Source organism: Ictidomys tridecemlineatus, chromosome 9 (assembly GCF_052094955.1).
Source record: "Ictidomys tridecemlineatus isolate mIctTri1 chromosome 9, mIctTri1.hap1, whole genome shotgun sequence".
Classification (NCBI taxonomy): Eukaryota; Metazoa; Chordata; class Mammalia; order Rodentia; family Sciuridae; genus Ictidomys; species Ictidomys tridecemlineatus.
Genome location: NC_135485.1, coordinates 94,192,946 through 94,215,310, shown reverse-complemented (window position 1 = coordinate 94,215,310; position 22,365 = coordinate 94,192,946). Strand labels below are relative to the sequence as shown.

At 36.3% G+C, this 22,365-nt stretch overlaps 1 protein-coding gene and 1 long non-coding RNA gene across 2 annotated transcripts in view; one reads left to right on the top strand and one right to left on the bottom strand.

The window, feature by feature from the left end:
* Cfi (complement factor I) overlaps positions 1 to 14,118 on the bottom strand; it is a 37,482-nt gene extending 23,364 nt beyond the window's left edge. Inside the window, exons 1-3 of the mRNA XM_040292998.2 lie at positions 13,942 to 14,118; positions 4,344 to 4,623; positions 2,233 to 2,386 (exon numbers count right to left, since the gene is read on the bottom strand). Of these exons, the coding sequence (XP_040148932.2) occupies positions 2,233 to 2,386; positions 4,344 to 4,623; positions 13,942 to 13,998 (491 nt within the window). The 5' untranslated portion in view covers positions 13,999 to 14,118. The remainder of the gene's footprint in view (positions 1 to 2,232; positions 2,387 to 4,343; positions 4,624 to 13,941) is intronic.
* On the top strand, positions 4,618 to 7,783 carry LOC144366875 (uncharacterized). The gene is made up of 2 exons (XR_013426026.1): positions 4,618 to 5,748; positions 7,220 to 7,783. It is a non-coding gene; the product is annotated as an uncharacterized LOC144366875 (long non-coding RNA).
* Positions 14,119 to 22,365: the final 8,247 nt, after the last annotated feature.

The following is a 22,365-nucleotide window of genomic DNA, read 5'->3' as shown; positions in this document are numbered from 1 at the left end:
CTCTGTGGGAAAGGAAGTAGATTACTCTGATTGGAAGATTTTAGAAATATAATCAGGCCTGGTTAGCTCAGCTTTTCACTTATTCCTTTTGGGTGTTTCTTTGCTTGCCACATTATGCAAGGCTTACCTGGTTGGTTCCCTTACTGCTTAAGATTTAGAAATTAAGTTGGTTTAATTCTAGCAGATTCATTTGCTTTTACATTAAGCTACATCTCAATTCAGCCTCAGCAGTATTATGGTGGTATTCTGTCACCTATATACCGGTGCTGGGATGTCTGAATTTGTTCAGAATTTATGCAGAGAAGAAGCTGCCTAAGTTACCCAACATCCTAGAGACGATTTAAGGTGAACTCTTCTTCCAGGACATTCAGTTGCTCCTTGCTTCTCTTTAGAAATGAGCAAGGAAAATAAGTTCAAATTTAAAAGGTGAGCCAAGGTGCAGTAGACAAATGGAATAAAAAATAAAACAGAAATGGCAATTTAAACATCAGACTAATTAGAGTGAAAGGCACAATGAACAAGGAGGGTTATTTTAATTATTTCAGATCCCTAATGATAATAGTAGTCATGAAATTGCTCCATGACAACAAGAGCCATTTCAAACACTTTGATAAGCAAATAATCTGAAAAGCCTGAAAAACCTCACAACCTAAAAATATCTAAAAATACTACATGGACTCAATGAGCTCTTAAGGAAGTATGGGAAATCCCCCTTAGCTTGAATCAGAGAAGTCTATCCATGAACTTATACAAAACATGAAAAGAACAAAATACTGAGGAATCAAAGCTGAGAGAGTTTACCATTAGATTAAATCTGCAGTATCCCATGGTTCAATTTATAATAAGAGACTCTCCGTAATGAACTAGACCAGAATGAAATGTGAGATTTAAGATGGGACAAACCAAAAAAATGGTATAAACATGAAGTAAATCTGAGTGAGCATCAACTAAGCAACAATAATAATAATTTCTTAGTATATAATGATGGTGATTAACTTCAGGTGCATATAAAAATAAGGTGGAATTAAATATTGGCAACTTGATGGGGTTCCTAATAAGGTAAGGAATTCCTAAGTCAAGGATTTATGGTATAAATTCAAAGCTAACCACTGAAGAAATAAAAATAGATTGCATAATTTACAAACCAAGTACAAGAGGCAAGATAGAAGATTAAAAAAAAATGTTGAGGGGCTGGGGTTTATAGCTCAGCAGTAGAGCGTTCACCGAGCACGTGTGGAGCCCTGGGTTCGATTCTCAGCACCATATAAAAATAAATAAACAAAATAAAGGTGTTGTGTCCAATTATAACTAAAAAATAAAAATAAATGTTGACATAAGATTATCATCATACGGGGATATTCTCTGACCACAATGCAATTTAATAGGAAATCAAGAACAAAAAGTTAACTAAAAGCAAATTAATATGAATATTTGGAAAGTTTAAAAAAAAGAGAGAAAGAAACTTCTAAACTGAATATGGGTCAAAAAAGAAAATATATTGAACTTCCTTTGAACTAAATAATAAATATCACTTATGAAAGCTTATGGCATACAGATAAAACATTCCTAAGAGATAAATTTGTACCTTAAATGTTTACATTAGGAAAGCAAGAAAACAAATGATTGAATTAAGTATTCAGCTCAAGAAATTAGAAAAAACATAAAGGGGACAAAAGTCAAAAATAACAGCAAAGGGGGCTGGGGTTATGGCTCAGTGGTAGAGTGCTCGCCTAGCACAGGCAAGGCCCTGGGTTTGATCCTCAACACCACATATAAAATAAATAAAATAAAGATATTGTGTCCAACTATAACTAAAAAATAAATACTTAAAAAAAAAAGATAACAGCAAAGATTGATGAAGTTGACAATAAGGAAATGAGAGAGACCATTTACAAAAGGACCAAACAGACAGTTGATCAAAGAAGAAAGAGAAAAGACCTGAACAATATTGGATGAGAAAAAGTGGCAAAAATTCTAGATGAGCAGAGATTAGGCGGTAATGACTGTGAAATTCACCAAAGGGTTCAATCTAAAGGTGCTCTGTGCTCACAGCAGGATGCCAAGTGCTAGGCAAATGTGAGCACATTTAATCTTCACCACAATACTGTGAGGTGGGTAGTTAATCTTCTCAGGTTACAAATAAGGAAACTAAGGCCCAGAAAGATTAGGTCATCAAAAAGCAAATAGTTGGAACAATCAAATCAGCCCTGAGAAAAATCTACTAATACTCACTGCTGAAATCCAAGGTCAAGGCAGGCCACGTTGGCTTCTCTTAAGCCCCAGCTGCTTTTACATAGGAACATTTTCTCATCTTGGTCTACTAGCTTTACTTCAACAATTCCCCTTGAATCTGTACTTCCGTAATTTAAGGAAATACTAAATTTTCCTATAATAAAAAAAACCCAAAAGGATGAGCAATATTTAAGCTTCCACTTTTTCCCTTTCAATGAAAAAGAGCCTTTACAATATTAAAATACCTAATTTCAAATTGACTTTGGACACCATGAAGATTTTAATAAATAATCAGCAATGATTTTATGAGTGCTTATTATGTGTCAGTGCTTGCACTACCCAGTTATACAGAAGATCATTAAATCATCACATTGGCCCTATAAAGATGGAGCCCAGCCAAGTGTGGGCTTCATTCCACACCTGGAAACTTTGCTATTCTGGGCACTGAGGTGGGAGGATCGCAAGTTTACGGCCAGCCTAGACACCTTAGTAAGTCCTTGTTTCAAAATAAAAAATAAAAAATTTTTAAAAAGGGCTGTGACTGTAGCTTAGTGATAAAGTGACTCTGGGTTCAATCTCTAGTATCCTTGCAACACACACACACACACACACACACACACACAAGATTAAGCCCATATTTATCCCCATTTTTCTATATGAGGAACCTAAATCTAAGAGAAACTAAGCTATTGGCTATACCACAGAAATTGCTCTATTCTTACTCTGAAGTCCACACTCTTAGAAGACAATTAATGAAAGTAAAGAAAAGGTTTATGTATTCTCAAAATACTTAAAGCATTTAGTACCTCAAGAGAAGAAAATTTGACACTGATAAAATATGGTTGACTATTTGCCATCTTCCTCTCCAATGGATAATAGAAATGGGCTCAAGCAGGGAATATTTTCCTCCTTTTCCAGAGAACCTCACTATCTTAAATCAGCACCACAAAATTATATAGGCCACTGTGAGCTGGTGCACACCACAGTGCCTTTGAAAATAATGTTTTGCCCAGTGCAGTGGATGCACTTGTTGTCACCTATTGGGAGTTGAGGCAGGAGGATTGCTTGAGACCCAGAGTTCAAGGCCAGCCTGGGCAATATAGAGGGTCTCTTAAAATAAAAAGAACATTTTAAAATTCCTTTGTAAGTTTAGAAGTATCAGTAATAACTTGATATCAGAAGGAAATGAGCCTCAGTTTTGTTGTTATAGTTAAAATTTAATGAGCACTTTATGTACCAAGCACTGTCTGAAGAGTTAGCTTTACATGCATCATTTTATTTAATTTCCACAAGTCTTGTGACTTAGGAACTTCTGTTATTCACATTTTACAAGTGAGGGAACTGGGGTCCAGAGAGATCACACAGCTTGTCAATAACTGAGCTGGAGCTTGGAGGAATTTGAAACTCAATCTGATTAACTGTGAGATCTCTAATCTTTTTTCTTTATTTAATCCCCCCCCCCCAGGGAAACAGGGACTGAACTCAGGGGTACTCTACCACTTAGCTGCATTCTCAGCTAAGAGACAGAGTCTTACTAAGTTGTCAAGGCTGGCCTTGAACTTAATGATCTTCTTATCTCTGAATCACTGGGATACAAGTGTGAGCTGCTGCACCTGCACCTGCATTGAGATCCCTAATCTTCAACACTCCTCCAAGTGTATATGGTGGGGTCCAGGCTCCTCATTAAACTAGGCCCCTGATGGATTGTAGACCTGTTAAGTTTGTCAGTCGTGTCTCAAGCTCCCTTGGAAAATCAGGGCCAGTGGGATTCTGGATGGGGTTGGGGGTCAGATATTAGAAGAAATTATTGAGGCTGAAGGTCCAAAGGAGGAGCTGAGGACTGACTAGACTACATATCAGTTTTGCACTGGGTTCTGAACCAACTGGACCACCCTGGGAATAATCCCTTTAACCAAGTAGAAGCAAGAATGAGGATGACTCTAAAGTACTGTGCAGCTCAGCTACTACTGAATTAGTCCCCTCAATTACTATGGAAGGTCTAGAAAATTTTGAGTTGTCATAATATTTCACAGGAAAGTGTTTTCTAATAAAAAGAAGGGCATACAGTGCCTTCATATCACAGAATAACTTGACAACTAGGCTTTTCCAACCTTCAGCTCTGCATGTTCCATTATTTAAAAACTTTGCCGCTGGATGGAGACATTCAAAACTCTTTTGATGACAGTAAGTCGGGTAGCTTTTCCCATTAGTTGAACACACGGAGGTGCCATTCTTTGGGCATTGATAAGGGAGTTTACAAGCACAGATCCCATCAATGCACTTCTGCCATGGTTGGCAGAAAACTTTATTGCAGGAGCGATGTGTGTATTTTTTCAGTAAGCACTTTTCCTCCACCAGATCCTCTTGAGATGCATCTGAGGTTGAAGTGAGCTATAAAACACAAAATAAACATTAATTAAGCAACTAACTAAAGGCTTCTATTTGAAGATGAAGAAGTCAAGAACAACAACAAAACAGATCACCCACTGCACAGATGAGGATGGGACAAACCTAATTTCTAGCCCCAGTTAAGAGAGCTTACAATTATGTAGCTTTGGGCAAGTTACCGTTGTAAACGTGAATTTCCTCCTCTGTAAATAAGGACAATAATTCTGATTTTTAAAAGTTTATTGTAAGAATTAGAAATAACATGTGTACAATAATCCAGAAAATTCCTTGAGCAATAGGATTCTATACTTTGCTCCATGTAGGGGTTGAAGGTAGGTCCTGGGCTGTGCTGCTGACTAAATAAATGATGCTAGATCAGCTTTTCTCTCCAATCAGCAGTATTAAAAATATTATGAGAAATCTAGATTTACAAGTGATGTCCTTAATGATAAATGTCTCCCCATGAATTCTGCATGATGTTTTTGTGTAGTATTGTATCCATGCCATTAAAATCAAATGAAAAATTTCAAAAATAATAAAGTGTGATGAATATTATCCCACGAAAGATGAACAGTTGAATTATTAAAATACTATTTGTGTGTTTAAAATTTTGTTTTTAAGGTACATTTATTTGTACAGCAGTGTATTTATTTTTTAGAAATAAATATGTTCATATATACTGGGAGTACAGGCTCAAAAATTTCTAGCAATTATTATTATAGCCTAGTCATTTGGTTCCATCTCCTTCAGCTGCTGTTGCTTTATATATGTGGGCTTCCCCCCTCCCCAATCCTTTCTTTGGTACTTGCAATGAAGTAGCTTTTTATGTGTGTGAATTTTGTATTTTTTTTCCCCTAGGCAGGAGTATGGTGAAATTATTTTAGATAGTTAGTCATTAGAAAACAAACAAGAAACAAAACTATCTCCGGCTCCAGGTCTTATCAGCCCTAGTGTACAGCTATTTAGCTTTACCTAAGGTTTCATTGTCACTTTCTCTTTTCTTTTTTCACCTTTAACCTACAAACAATGGGGAAAAAATGATCAACTATGACCAAAGTCCATCACCTTCCCTTTTCTGAGGAATGTTATTAAAAAGTTTCTTCTACTGCTAACTGGCTGTGATTTGGGGTAAGTGATTTTTCCTTTCTGATCCTGTTACTTTATTTTTAGGTGTTGGGGATTGAAACCGAACATCCTAGACAATGCTCTACCACTGTGCTACACCACCACATCCCAGCCCTTTTTATTTTATTTTGAGACAGTTGCTAAATTGCCCAAGCTGGCCTCAAATTTGCAATCCTCCAGCTTCAGCCTCACAAATTGCTGGGATTACTGGTGGGCACATTGATGGGGTTCCTGTTTTCTCTCTTAGAAAACATGGAAAATACAGATAATGTTCTCACAGTGTTACTGTGAGGATCAAATGGGAAAATACATGAGAAAGCACAGACTAAATGATTCTATATAAATTCTAATATGATGGTGAATGTGGTAGATTGCATGTAGCCCAACATTTCTCTACCTCCTTTTTTTTCCTCCTCCTCCTCCTCCCCCCATCCCTTCTCCTCCTCCTTCTTTGATTGAACCCACGAAGCACTCAACCACTGAGCCACATCCCCAGTCCTTTTTATTTTTATTTTAAAATTTTGAGATAGGGTCTTTCTAAGTTGCCGAGTCTGGCTTTGAATTGGAAATATTCCTGCCTCAGCCTTCCAAGCTGCTGGGATTATTCTGATATATAGCCATTCCAAGACACCCCCACAACTTCTTAACCATTCAGATTAAAAAATAGAGAGGGAATGCTCTTCCCATACCTAATAATCATTATTTTAATCCACATAAAAAATTAGAAATGCTCTTTTGTTGTTTTTATTGTTTTTTTATATATAAAGTAAACCACATTTAAAGGACACCATCTATGAATTTTGACCGTAGTCACTTATGACCAAATATCCACCCACATAGAATATATCTGCCACCCACCAAGATTCCTGAGGTCCCTTTCTGTCAAATCTTCCTTCAGTCGTTACCCCAGTCAGTGACCACATGTGATTTTGCAATGCATGTAAATGGGACACAGTTTGTAATAGTTTGTGTTTTGCTTCTTACAGCATGATGATTTTGCAATTTATCCAAGTTGTTGCATTTACAGTGATTTTTTTTTTTACTTCTATTCCTGAGTAGTATTCCATTATGTAAATGGGACAACTTTATCAATTTTACTACTGATGGACACTTAAGCTATTTCCAGTTTTGGGCCATTATCAGTAAAGTTGTCATGAACGTTCATGTATAAATTTTTGTATGGGCATGTACATCCATTTCTCTTGCCTAGGTTTATGCTTGCACTCCTAAGAACCCATCAGCTTTTCAAAGTGTGCATATCCTTTTACATATAATGTATATCCTTGTCAATACATGTTGTTATCTGTATTTTATTTTATCCCTGCTAAGAAGTATAGTTTTAACTGTACTTAAAAGTTTTCAACTAATCATCCTTTTTAGTCTACTTTGCTTTTATTTTTTTATTTTTTTTAAGAGAGAGTGAGAAAGGAGAGAGAGAGAGAGAGATTTTTTTTTTAATATTTATTTTTTTTAGTTCTCGGCGGACACAACATCTTTGTTGGTATGTGGTGCTGAGGATTGAACCCGGACCGCATGCATGCCAGGTGAGCGCGCTACCGCTTGAGCCACATCCCCAGCCCCTCTACTTTGCTTTTACATCCAACAGAAAACTGGCACTACAAAATTTTAATTTTAAGGGGTATTCTTCAGTATTAATTAGATTGTTTCTTAGCCTTTCTGTCTCCGACTAGGGATTCAATTTTCCAGATTGTTAAATAAGATGCTATATATCTATACGTTTTCCACCCGCTAAAATATATATGTGGTTGTCTCTATTCTCATTATCTTTTTGGCATATGTGTCCACATTTAAAAAAAACTATTTTTGTGAATTTTTTTCTGAGGAAACACAAACACATTATATTTAATTCACCAACATTATTTCTCAGCTATGTATTTAATACATATTCTTAACATATAGAATCAATGACTGAACACAGATGAGATACAAGGTAAAACAATTAATGAATGTTAGGATAAATACTATGGAAATTATAAGAGGAATGATAGTACAACATATAGAAATGTAGATTCAGAAAGGCATACGTGTTGAAAAGGGGAGTCCCTTTTGAAAACTATTATTATATTGGAATGATAAAATAAGTATCCCTCTTCTCCCAGGATCAGAATGTTGTTGGAAATTGTGGGAAGACAGACACATGTGCTGGCAGGTAGAGTGGGCTTTTGTACTCTGATCTCTAGTCTCTGTAAAAACTGGAAATATTGTTTTGGGAAATCATTGTCTTAGTTCTTGGCCTTTTTTTTTCATAATAAATGTGAAGTGTCTGAAACTTTGTTTATTTTTAATAACATTTAATTGATTTTTAAAATAGGAAATATAGAAAATGTTCTGACAGGTTTAAAAAGGTTCCTGGAAAAGTTATATTTTATTTCTTCCCTTGTCCTCTGACCCATCAATTCCCACCTGAGGCAACCACTTACCAGTTCCTGTGTCTATCCAGAGATAGTCATGTATATGTGAGTTCATATTTTACTCTCCAATTCCACTCACTAATACCAGTGCAATGTGTAACCAAGCGTACTAAAAGGGATTTAGATTGTTTTCAATGTTTGCAATTATAAATAATGCTGTAATGAATTTACTTATACAAATATATAATTTCCCACATATGATAAGTATATCTGTCCCATAGTTAACTGGGAGTAAAATTACTGAAGCAAAGGAATGAACAATTTTAATACTGAAAGGTATTGCCTAATTTCTCTTTACAGAGGTGTTTTATGTTTGTTTGTTTTTGTAGTATTGGGAAATTAAACCCAAGACCTTGCATATGCTAGGCAAGTACTCTACCACTGAGTTACATCCACAGCCCTTTTTAAAAATTTTATTTGGAGACAAAGTCTTATTAAGTTGCCCAGGTCGGCCTTGAACTTGTGATCCTCCTGCCTCAGCCTCCCAAATAGCTGGGATTACAGGTGTATACCACCGCACCTGGCTACAGAGATTGTTTTAATCTACATTCCCATCATCAATATATGAGTTCCTAGGGGCTGGGGATGTGGCTCAAGCGGTAGCGCACTCACCTGGCATGCGTGCGGCCCGGGTTCGATCCTCAGCACCACATACAAACAAAGATGTTGTGTCCATTGAGAACTAAAAAATTCTCTCTCTCTCTCTTAAAAAAAAAAAGTATATATATATGTAAAAGTATATATATATATATTTCCTGTGCCATTAACTACAGAGTGTATACCTTATTGTACTTTTTTATCTTTGCCAATTTGATATGTAAAAATGTTATTAGAGTATACTTCTTTTGCATTTTTCCCTATGAAAGTGCTCACATTTTAAGAGATTTTTATTTATTTCTCCCATGCGAACTATATCTTTTGTTGGTATAAATTGGATTTTTTTTTTTGGTAGAAATTCTTTATATATTAAGGAAACCATGACTTTGTCTGGAATGTAAGTTGTCAAAACTGTCTATTGACAAATGGCAAGCCTAGTATATTTGAGTGGCAAGAGGAGTACACAGAGGGATCTTGCCTCAGGAGTAAGAAATAATTAGGTCTAGATTAAGCACTGTTTTGATGCTACCTAAAAAGCAAAAAGCAAGATGGGGAAAGGATCAACCTGTTTCCAAGTAACTAAACTGCATCCCAGAATGAAGCTTAGTGTATTTGTAGGAACAAAAACAAATGCAGTACCAAAAACATGAAATCCATATCTCACATCTAATTAAAATTACTAAAAATGCAAAGAAGCTGTAAAATATGGCCTATAATGAGGAAAAAAATCAATAAATTGAAATATACTCAAAATTCTAACAGAGATTTTAGAGTTAACTGGCAATGATATTATTATAACTATATTCATACGTCCAAAAATTTAAATAGAGACATGGGAGATATGAAATATCCAGTTGAAATTTTAGGGATGAAAATTACAATATCTGGGATTAAAATGATACACAGGAGGGAAATAACAACCGATTAGACATTGCAGAATATAAGATTAGCTAATTTAAAGACATATCAATAGAAACTATCCAGAAAAAAAACACAGAAATACTATGGTCTTGGCTGTGATTTTTTTAAATATGACAACAAAAAGCAGAGGCAATGAAAGACAAAATAGAGAAGTGGGACTACATCAAACCAAAAATCTACTGCACAGCAAATGAGACAATCAACAAAATGGAAAGACAGCATATGAGATGGGAAGCTGGTGTGGTGGTCAGGATATGGAGGCTGGAGGAGTCCAAGTTTGAAGCCAGTCTCAGCAATTTAGAGAGCCTCTATCTCAAAATAAAGACGAAAAAGGGCTGGGGTGTAGCTCAGTAGTAGAATGCCCCTGGGTTTAATCCCCAGTACCATAAGAACATATCTAAACAGCAGAAACAAAACAACAACAAAACTACCTCCTTCAAGCGAGAGAAAATATTTGCAAATCATATATCTGATAAGGGGTTAATACCCCAAATATATAGGAAATTTATACAACTCAATAGAAGAAAAACAAATAACTGATTTTAAAAATGGATAATAAGCTAAATAGACATTTCTCCAAAATAGGCAAAACAAAATGTGGCCAACAGAGATATAGGTGCTTATGATCTGTAATTATTAAGTACATGAAAATCAAAACCACACAGCAGGTAGGATGGCTATTATCAAAACAAGCAAACATCACAAATAGTGATGAAGACATGAAGATAGGGAACTCTTGTACACTTGTGAGAATGTATGTTGTACAGCCACAATAGGGAAAATGCATGAAAGTTCCTCAAAAAATTAAAAACAGAACTACTATATGGTTTCATGATTCTGTTTCTGGGCAAATCCAAAGGAATTGAAACCAGGTCTTGAAAACGCACATCCATTGTGGCTTTAATCACGATAGCCACGACATGGAAGCAACCTAAATGGCTATCATTAGAGGAATCAAGAAAATGTGATACAGACATACAAGGATGGTATATTAGCTGGCCTTGAAAAAGAAGGAAATTTTGCCATTTGCAACAACATGGGTAAATCTGGAGGTCATTAATCAAAGTGAAGTAAGCCAGACAAAGAAGGACAAATACTACCTGATAACAGTTATATTAGGAATCTAAATAGTCAAACACCTAGAAGCCAGAGAATTGTGGTTGCCAAAGGTTGAGAAACAGGAAAGTACCAGTCAAAGGGTATAAAGTTTCTGTTATGCAAGATGAATAATTCTTAGAGATGTGTACAGCATAGTACCTTAATAACACTGTACTGTGTACTTGAAAACTTGCTAAGAGGGAGATCTTTTGTCAAGAGTTTCTCTGCCTCTGTCCCCCCCCCTCATACACACACACAAATAAATAAAAAGAGTGAGAGAAAACTTTTAGATGATGGCTATGCTTTTGGTGTATACTGTTCTATTGTTATCATGATGTATACTTTATGTTCAAACTTATCAAATTTATGTGTAATAATGAACTGAAACTTTTATGAGACAGAATAAATCTTTCCTCCCGGTAGGTATTTTGTCACAGTGGCAGAAAGCCGACTAACAGTCTTAAAAAGACATTAGCTAAAATTTGCTGGAATCCAATTTAACTTGAGAGTAAGCATCATCAGTTGCCTTGTTTCAGATGAGGTGGCCTCTAGCAGTAAGCTCCAACTTCACTCCAACTGAGCTCCTGTGAAATGAAGCCTAATATTCTAGAGAAGACTTGGGAGTCCCCAAGGGAAAAAGTCACTTCTTAACTTTCAATAATCTTTCCCTATGTCTTTGCCCAAATATCCCCCAACATTATTTCAGGGAGGCAGATTGAGACATGCTTTTCCATCTCCACACTCATCTGCCTGTGAGTAAACTCTTCATCTTTTGTAAAAATCATTATTTCAGTAATCAGCAAACTGCATAATGGGTAAAATGGACCTGGTGAGATGACATTCTTACTTTAATATCGAGAGCAATTCAATTCTATCTCACTTCCAGTTCACTCTACTCACTGAAGTAATCCATCTCTATCAAGGTGTTTTGATTTTTAAAGAGGGAAGAGGTGCTTTTAATCCTCTAGGAAGAAACCTGCCTCCAAGTCTTAGAATAACAAAAATTTTTCCCCCGATGTATATATTTTATTTCATTTTGAAAACATAGGCATATCTCTAAACTATTTGAACACATTTAGGTTGTCTCTATACAAACTCCTTTTAAAAAGTGTCTACTTCCCAGAAGGTGGTACAAAAAATTTTACTTTCTTTCATAAATTAATATTTTAAGAAGTTCTGAAATTTTCACAAATTTGATATTAACCTTCCTTAAACTATATTTCTTAAAGGATTTATTTTTGGAAGACTCTTTAATAATATTAAAGTCTTTTTCTATAAGTGAATATTACTACAACTTATTATTTTTAACTTGTTTTTGTTCTAGAAATCAAAAAGGGGCCTGAAATACTTCTTATTTTCAAAAATAAAATTTCTAATTAAAAATACACATATTTTAATAAAATAAATGAAAATTTCTAAATTCTGAAATTTATAAATTAGAAGATAAAATCACCAGCAATTCTGTTACCCACTATTTTATAATATACATTAACTTTTTAATTTTGTCATATATAAGTAGTTATAAGTCTGCTTGTGTATGTCTATATATCTATGCTTATGTATGTATGTATATGCATTTTTTCTTTAATAATAAAGACTGTAATAGGGATTTTTATTTTAATAAATATCTATCATTTCAATGGCCACATAATGGTTTACTTATGGATGTACAATTATTTAATCAATTTCTATCAAAGAGTATTTATTTCTCTGCTCTGTGAAACACTGCAATGATAACACATTTTGGAAGTTACAACAAATGTAAACTATATAATTCTGATTTCTTAACTAGTTTTCTTTAAATAGTTGCTTCTACAAGCTGGCATTAAGTAAAAAATGTTCTTGGAATATTATCTCAAAGTGCCTTGACCACAAAAGCTAGCATTCACCAATCTATATTTAGAATAGTGTCAACATTTTTAACCTTAATAGTCACCTCCCCAACATTGTCACAACATATGTCATTTCAGTTTTAACTTCCTTAGTAGCCCATAAAGCCTTCCCTCCGATCAGATGGGTAGATTAGCAGAACCTGGTACTTTGCTGCTTTCCTGTAGTTGGACCTGCTGCTTTTCCTGGCTGTAAGGATTGGAAAGCATCACTTTTTCTCACCAAGAATCAAATCTAATCTAGAACTATAGGTTCCACTCAAATCCCACATGATCCATAATCTCTTTCTGATCTTTAGCATTTGTGATTTGTCCTCTCATTAAGTCTTTTATAATTTTGCTTCAATTTATGAATTTTTGACTTTCTGATGCTACAAAAGTCATACACATTCAGGAGAACTCAGTACTCTTCCTTGGGGTGGTGATATATAGTAGAACACACTTGTGCAGTGCTGGGCATTGGCAGTGAGCCGCAGCTCTCAGCTAGCCAAAGTAACCACAAGGCACATAATGCTCTTTTGGATTGCCAGTGTTTTTTAGATATTGTGCTTTGGCATATCATCATGTCTATAAAGTGTCCATCATTTTGGCACAGTACTCAGTAAAGTACATGAAATATTCAACACTTTACTATAAAATAGGCTTTGTATTAGATGTTCTTGCTCAACTACAAGCTAATGTGTTTCCAGCACGTTTAAGGTAGGCTGGGTTATACTATGGTGTTCAGATGTATTAAATGCATTTTTTACTTATATTTTCAAATTATGATGGGTTTAATCAGGACTTAACTTCATCATAAGTAACTTATTCAGGATATTCCATCTTATGATATTCCCTTCTCTTGAATATTCAAATATAATTTAGATTTCTTATTATTCTCATGTTGACATATTTACATCTTTCTATAACTTTGCTAAAAGGCTATTAAACAGAGGTTGGTCTTACTATTTTCCTAGCACTATGCCTAACATATAGAAGAAGCATGGTATATGTTTACCGATTTAATATAATGACAGTAAACTATAGCCTTGTATTAGTAAAATTCTCGTTTGGTTCACTCTCTATGTGCTTATCCAAGCATATAAAAAATGATTTTCTTAAAATTTTTAACAAAATATTAGTATAAAATACTTGCTAGTTACTATTTACTAGCATTCTTGATAACTAAACTAAGCAATATTTAAGTCCAAATCAGATCTTAAGATTTTCTCGTTTTTTATAATCTTTAAAATAGATTATATAAATACTGAGTTACTTACCTTGCAAAAACTTAAGTGGAAGCACAAAAGTAACAAAACAACATGAATAAACTTCATGTTGGAGGTGTCCAGGGTCTATGTCTCTGCTGAAGACTATTGTCCATCCCAGAGAGTCTTTTGAAATTTAATTTTTAACCTTTGAAAAAATATTTAAAAAGAGCAATTCTCTTAAAGAGATTTGTACTTTTGAACCCAGAAAGAATTTGGCTAAAATCCAAAGAGTTTTACCGTAACTGAAACCAAAAATGGCCTCCCTAGCAAATAGCTGAATGCGGTGACCAATAGAAACTTCCTCCTCCAGAAGGGAGTGATTGCCTCACCTTGTTAAAGAACAAATGCCTCACTTCTGTCTTCTGGGGAGACAGAAACTATACTGGAAGCAAATTTCTTGTTTTTTTTTTTGTAAAATAAAAATTTCAATTTTTTTCCTTAAAGTTGATGACATGAAGATGGTAAAAATAAGTTTTATCATATTGAAAACTATGCAACATACAAGCAAAATTCTCAAAAACACAACTCTTTTATTATGTGTTTATTGTGTTGTGACCAAGTTATATTCCCTAAGCACTGAAAAACTTTTGAGACAGAGCTTGGTGTATAAGAATATTATTAGGGATCAATACCTGTAGAAGGAAGGGTGGGATAATAAGCAAGAGAGAGCAGAGGAAGAACTTCTATGCAGCTTCAAAAGAGCTTTGGCCTGCTGGTAGAGCAAATGTGTGATCTTTTAGTGTCCCTGGGTCTGGCAGAAATGGAAGGGGCTTTATATCTTGATTTGCTTGGGGGTATAATGGTGATCTGATGTGGGAACAAGGAAGGGCATACTATAAGGTAAGGCAGTTCTCTGTAGCTGAGGAAGACCCTGAGGGATGTGATAATTATTTGCTGTCAGAAAGTGTCTTTTTGCTGTGCTGAGGATTGAAATCAGGGTCTACCACTAAGCCACATCCCCATCTCTAGGAAGAGGTGTATTCCAACCATACTCTTCACAGCCAGGTAGCAAGATTTTCTTTGAAGAGGGATCTAGAAACTAATTTCTGTACCTTTGAAAATCTTGTACCTTTTAGATCTACTTTTCATACATATTCCAAGGGTGTCTCTTTCAAAATTCCTGTGGCCCTCTTTTCCTGAAAGGAAACTTAGAAGAGGGAATTAGTAGAAAAAACTATAGGCCCTTCTCTTGCAGTTGATATTGGGCTACCATTGATACTCATCCTCTGTCTCCTCTCTATCCATTTCAGAGTCCGTTCACCCTGAGCTTCCACCTTTGCTGGTTTCAACGGCTTACCTGATGGTATAATCCACAACCTCTTCTAGGAGTTGTCAAAGTCCCTGGGTAGTATTCTTTTCTCAGACCAAATTGCTGTTACTATTCCTTTACTGTCACAAGAGACACCCCGACAGAGCAGGTAGATTTCACATGTATTCCTCCTGCCCTAATTGTAATTACAGTAGCCCTCATCCTCTGAATGAACAGGGTCAATTACCCATCAATATAGTGACTCCTTTTCTTTCCTACTAGTCTCTAGATGCAAGGATCCCAATATGCATCATGCAGAAGCCTTAGGTTATATTTGTTCAACAGGACTCTTACTGTGCTCCTGGTGAAAGTGCGGATTTTTGGGGATCAAGACCTCTAACCCTGCAGAGTCTATACTATTGGGATCAGGAAGCACAGAGCCCCCAGTTGGTCTTTGGGAATGATGGGAAACATAGTCATTCCTACCTCTATCCCTCATATATTACTAGACCCATGTATCCGTTCTATTGGTAATACAATGCTATAAATAATTTATATATATATCGCTCCCTATAGGACAGAACACTGTTCTTATAGGATACTGCCTTTAAGTAGCGCCCCAGCTTTGCATTCTGGAGGCCACTCCAATGTTAACCCAACTTAGGGTAGTGTGATATGTGATATGATGGTGGATTGCATGGTCATAAGCCAATTCTTGCATTTCTTTTGCTATCAAGTATATATTCTCCTTAGATCCTTGGGATCCCTTGCTGGAAAATTAGACACTCTGTCACCATGATACTAACTGAACCCCTGCAGGAAGAAAAAGGACTCCCACTTTGAGATGCACAGTGGTAAGGTATAAGTTCTTTGAGTAAGACCCATGGACAATGGAGTGTAAAATTAGTTTTTCTTTAAACAGATAAGAAGTGCAACTCCCATAAAGTCAGGGTCCCAAATGGGCTACCTCTGAGTTGCTGCTGTCTAGAGATTTATATGGTATTGCTGAAGGAGACCTTTAAAGCTATTGGCTGTTGACTCTTGAGGAGTTTCTCCATCCAATCAGAATGAGACACTCAGTGATCATGTGTCCCCTGTCCAGTCAGGATGCTAATCATGGATCAGGATGTTCACCAGCTTGTTCATATGCTTGGCCCATCAGATGCTTTGTACATAGAATTGTTGCAATGGAGGTTCTAATGACAGCTCCTACTTTCACCATCTCAAATATATGTCTATTCCTGTGAGAACACACCACTGGCCATTCTAAGATTGAAAGGATCATAGGTAGTTAGTTTGCCACCAAATGGCTAGTTGGTCTCCTTGATAAAATTGTGCCATCTTGTGGGCACAGCACTGGATTCTTGCTGTTGGGTGGAGCATTTGTTGATGGCAGAGCTCAATGATTCATGGAGGTCCATGCTACAGTTTTCATGGGTCCCCTCTATCCCTGATTCTGTCATCACTTCATTCTTGTACCGATCATGTCAGCACTGGGGAACTGATGGCTAAGAATGGTTAATACCAAACTGGCATTTTCAAAATTATTTACTGACTTTTTCTCTAGCAGATGCATCAGTGAGCATTAACATGTGTTACAAAGATTTCCTGCTAACTCCCATGTATACATCCATATTTCAATCCCAGAACTTTTTGTTCTTGATCTTCAAATATTTTTCATTCTACAAAACAAAGATGGTCAGGCAATTGTCTAAGGCTCCATATATAATCTGACCCCAGTCCACTTTTGTTTTTATTTGGAGTGGATGATCAAGTGTGCTCCCCTTAAGTTCTGCCTCTAGGGAGGACTTTTCCTCACCACTGTTTTTCTAAAGTACCCATGTGATTGTAATACAGATGCTGCCTATTTTTGACTTCTACCTGCATACTAAGCAAACCCACTTATAAACCAATTTCAAGTTTTTCCCTCCTCCTTCAGTTGGTTTTTCTCTCCTCCTTCAGTAGATTCCCCATATAGCCATATGTGTGACTTGAAAGGGAGGGGCATGGGCATCCATTTGGATGATTCCCCAACTGGTTCTGGGATACCTGCTAAATGTACCTTGCTTGTAGCCTCTGGTGGTGTTTGTATTTGGTTGTGGATATCATAATACATTTTTGCAGCTGGGTATGTAGCTCATTAGTATAGCATTTACAGGGCATATGCCAGGCCCTTCAGTCCAGCTCCAGCACTGGAAAACATAAAAATAAAAGATACATTGTTGCTATGTCTGCTTAACCTTATGCTTTGTAAATCTGTGAGGACCCAAGTACTACAGAAAGCAGTTCTGGCCACATAGTGACATAGTGTCCCATGCTCCCTTTATTCCTCCCTCACAAGTTATATCAGATTTTCTATAAAGCAGTTCCTGTAGCATTCTGGTGCAAGCCATGCAGTAGTATCCAGGTTGGGCCAGGAGCAAGTGTCCCTTGTGGTTTAAAGTGAGGTTGCAGAGGAGTTTGCTGTGTGTGGTTTTGGGAGAGAGGTGTGGGCGGTTGGGTGGAGAAGAGATCAGTATTTTAATGCTTAATTATAGAAATGTGACCCTGAAGGCATACTGTATTTTAATGGTACCTATGTTAATAAAACATGGACACACGAAAAAAAAATAAAGAAAGCAGATCCTGTGAGCTGAAGAGGGGCATGGACATTTATCAGGGACCAGAAGAGCACAATTACACTCTCAAGTGGAGTATAATTCTCTGCTGCAGATGGTATGGCCTTGTTCCAGGACTCTAATCCCAGGTTTCTTCAAACTTTTTGACCACCTGGAGGTAACAAATAACCTTAGTAAAAGTTTTTTCCTTCTTATTGCACTTTTTACCAAGGACGACAGCCAAAGTCCTGTGCTGTTCTTGTCAACAAAAGTAGTCTTAATAAATGGTTTGCTGTAACCTCTTTCTTTGTACTTAAAAAAGAATCTGTAAAAACCAATATCCCTCACTTGACACCATTTGGGGAAATGCAAATTCTATGCTGTTAGAATTCATTACTACCAGAAGATCATCTTCATGTTGTCTTGAATAAACTATTTTCATATTCAGTATGCTTTGACTTGCTTTATAGGTTCATAATACTTGATTACCACCTGTGTTTTACAACAATAACTTACAATCCAATGTGGTGAATTGTGAGAACGAAGTGGGAGAGAATTCTAAGCCTCAGTAATTCTGATAAAGAACATAGAATTGTGATGAAGAACCCCCAACTAATAAATGCAGCAATGGCTCCAGCAAAACTGAAAAAGCACTTAACTACAAATCATAGTATAGGAGAATTACAAATCATAGTAAAGGAGAATATACAAATACTATCCAGCTAATGACATTCCTGGATTTATTTCCTTTTTTGCTGTAGCTGTATCTCAGAGGTAGAGCGTATACTTAGCATACAAGAGGCCCTGAGTTCAGTCCCTGGAACCACAACATAACACAACAAAACAAACCCCTAGGATCTGAAACACTGCCCCTCAACCCCCATGTACCAGCGACAGAGTCCAGATCCCAGATCCTTCTTGTAGCAAGAGCTATATTTTTATTCTAAGGCAGGATCTTGCTAATTTGTCCAAGTTGGCCTCAAATTTGTGATCCTCCTGCCTGTTAACCTGCAGAGATGATGTACAGATATAAGCCACTACACCTGGCCTGAATTTCTGACCTACAGAAATTGTGCAAAGTGATTTTTGTTGTTTTAAATAATTAACTGTTGGGTAATTTATTATAAAGAAAAGGTACTAATACAGATTTTGGTTCTTAACTGGATGCTTGAGTTGGAAAATGAATTGTAGGAGTACTTTTCAGAAAATAGAAGGTGAGGGCTGGGGATATAGCTTAGTTGGTAGAGTGCTTGCCACACATGCCCAAGGCCCTGGATTCAATCCCCAGTATCATTTAAAAAAAAAAAGTAATCCAGATTTTTGTCAGCTTTGAAGATGAAGAATGGCTGCAGAAACTAGCTACTTAGCAGACATCTTTCATCAAATGAACTAGTTGAACAAGTATTTTCAAAGCTCTAGAGAAAATATTTGGACTCACAGTGATAAGATTCCTAGGTTTAAATGGAAATCAAATTGTTGGAAAAGTCATATTGCAAATAGAAATCTTGAAATGCTTCCATTGCTGCTTGGATTTGAGAGCGAGGAAGTCTCAAGTCTTACTGAAAACCACTTTGGGAAGATTGCAGAACAAAATTGAACAGGTTAAACAATATTTTCCTTCTCCTTTGACACATTGTTTCACTGGATGACTGCCCCTTTCCCTGAATCTTATCATCCTGAGCACCCGACTTTGACAGAAAGGGAAGAACTTTTATAAGTTTATAACTGTAAACAGATGAAATGTACTGATTTTCCCTTCTCTAAACTCTGTTCTTCTGTGAAAGAAAAGCATTCGGTTGTTCATTAGGAAAGGAATGATCATTTTTCCATACTTTTCAATTTTTTATTTGTATGAGAAAGCTTTTTTGTTGTTATTGAATGAGCATCATGAGTAAAGACGGAAACTATCTCATTTCAGTTGAAAATGAAACCTATGTGCCAATTTTAAGTTCAACTTAGAATTGAGTGTAAACACAACAAAAGACAAGTAAAGATTTCACACTGAACAAACACATTTCATCATTTTCATTTTAAAATGACTCTTGTGCATATCCAGGTTTAAAAAAGCAAATCAACATTCATTAAAATAAAATTGTAACTTTTACCAAATTAAAATAAAAAGCTGAAGTTTTCTCTCTCATTTACTTTGCATTAGTTAATATTCTTTGTGAGTTATTATTCTTATTACCTTATAGAGTAGGCAGATAAAGCAGATTCACAGAAAAACATCATTCTGTATTCAAAACAGTAGAGATGTACAAGAACGTAAATGTACTGAATATTATTGAACTATACATTTTAAAATGATGAGGATGGTAAATTTTACGTGTATTTTGCCACAGTTAAAACAAAAGCATTGACAATTATTATCTGATCATTGTTTCTGACTTGCACATCATGCTATTTTGTGTGATGTGTGTGCATGTGTGTGTATTTTTTTTTTTTTTGAAGTGGCTCTGGAGTCAGGAAAATTATTTCAGGAGTTCCTCCAGGGTGAAAAAATAGAGATTGGTCTAGTAGATGGGAAATGGAACTTATTCTAGCTAGCAAAAGGAAGCAATTGACAAAGACAGAGAAAGAGAAGCAAGGCAGCAATGCTGGCTTGATGGGACAAAGGGATGGTGGTCGGCACAGGGGGGAAAAAGTTAATTACATAGAAGGCATAATTGATAGAGAGGTTTTACTTAGATTTGTTGCTAAAGGAAATGGGAACTATCATAGGAATGGTATAAGGAAACTTAGTAAGTTCAATATGTCATCAAATGCAGTACAGATGGGAGGAAGAAGTTAAGCCTGAAAGTATTTAAGATAACAAAGATGTTCATAATGTGAGAGGATGCCATTACTCACTGTTATTATTTCTGAATATTTGAATTCTTGTAGAATTGTATTGGATTATTCAGGGCAGGAATAAGACAAGGAAGCATGAGTGTCAAGAGGCCTATAATCAGTTGCTGACAAAGACAAAGCTATTTTGGAAGAAATGAAAATAAATTGATAGCTTTGGATAAAAGAGATTGCAACCAGGCTGGGGTAGGGATGGTGGTAGTGATGGTAAGGAAGGAGGAGAGTACTCAAAGTTCTGGGTTCAGAGATTAGAAATCAAGAGTATGATGTTACCATGAAGACATATAGGAAATGGAAAGATGAACAATTTGGGAAGAGGATAGGGTGGAGGTAGGAGGAACAATAAAAGACTGAGGATTGTGAGAATCAAAGTTCTAGTCTGTTGTTCTTACTAGCTGGTGAAGGTATTTCACTTCTCTGAATGTCAAGTATTTATAAAGCAGTAAGGTAACAGGATATCTTAAAGGTCTTATACAAGTTCAATGGTTTTTATTATACTGGTGTTGGAGATAATAGCGGGACACCAAATGGAAATAGAAACATTAAACTTAATGTTAAATTGCACAACACAAAATAGATCAGGGAAGCTGGGCCCGGTGGCTCAGGAGGCTAAAAAAGGAGGATCAGAGTTCAAAACCAGCCTCAGCAATAGTGAGGGAGACCCTGACTCTATATAAAATACAAAAAAGGGCTGGGGATATGATGTTCAGTAGTCGAGTGCCCCTGAGTTCAGACTCCGGTACCAAAAAGAAAAAAAAAATATATACTGGGCAGGGAAATTTGACTTATTATTTGAATAATTCTTTACCTGTAAGATGCACAGAATTTAAAGTGCATTTATCAAATCTGAATTAAAATACACTCAACAAATTCCTTTTGAGGGTTATTAGGTGCCCACTATATTTAGTGTAGACATACTGGGATTCCCAATAGTTTCATAGTAAAGTTTACAAACCGTCTTTCAAAATTCCATTTACAATAACGCTCTGAAATAGGGTACCAATCTCCATCTTCTTTCAAAGGGGCAGCAGACTGTGTCAAATATCAAGGAAAGATCATAGAGGTTTAACATAAAAAAAGAGGTCAACCAAATATAATAGTTAGAGATCACTATCTTTACTAGTGAGGGAATTTTGGTCAATGTGGGGATTATGTCAGATACCAAAAGCTTACGGAAAAACGAGGAGAAACTTCTATTTCTCCCATCTGTGCTCAAAACGTCGTACTTGATGAATGAATCAACTATACTGTACAAAAGATTAAAAGGTGGATTTGGCTTCCTTCAAATAATAATTTCTTTAGACACATACACTTTTCTTTCTTTAATGAAACCAGAGGACAAATGGAGAGGCACAGTTCAGCCCACAAGGGCGTACATTTCAAAAGATCTGCAACAAACAAGGGCCTCGAAAGAATGCAAACACTTCCGCCAGCTGTGACAGGTTGATATGGCCAGACCCACCTCTGGGCAGAGCGCGGCCTGGAACCATGGCCACACTTCTAGAGTCGGCGACCAACGGATGAACGAGGTTAAAGACCGGTTTTCCAGGCTGAGGGTGGGAAGAGAACAACACCAGAGAGCAAAGACTGAAGGAGCGCTACCTCGCCAGACACTTACACGCCCGACTTCTGGGAAGAGGAGGCGGGTCCCTAACTCCGCTATCTCCTAGGGCAACTCGACGGCAATACTTCCGGTAACGTCCTGACGTAATGGATGCCGTTTCGTTTTACTTCCGCTTT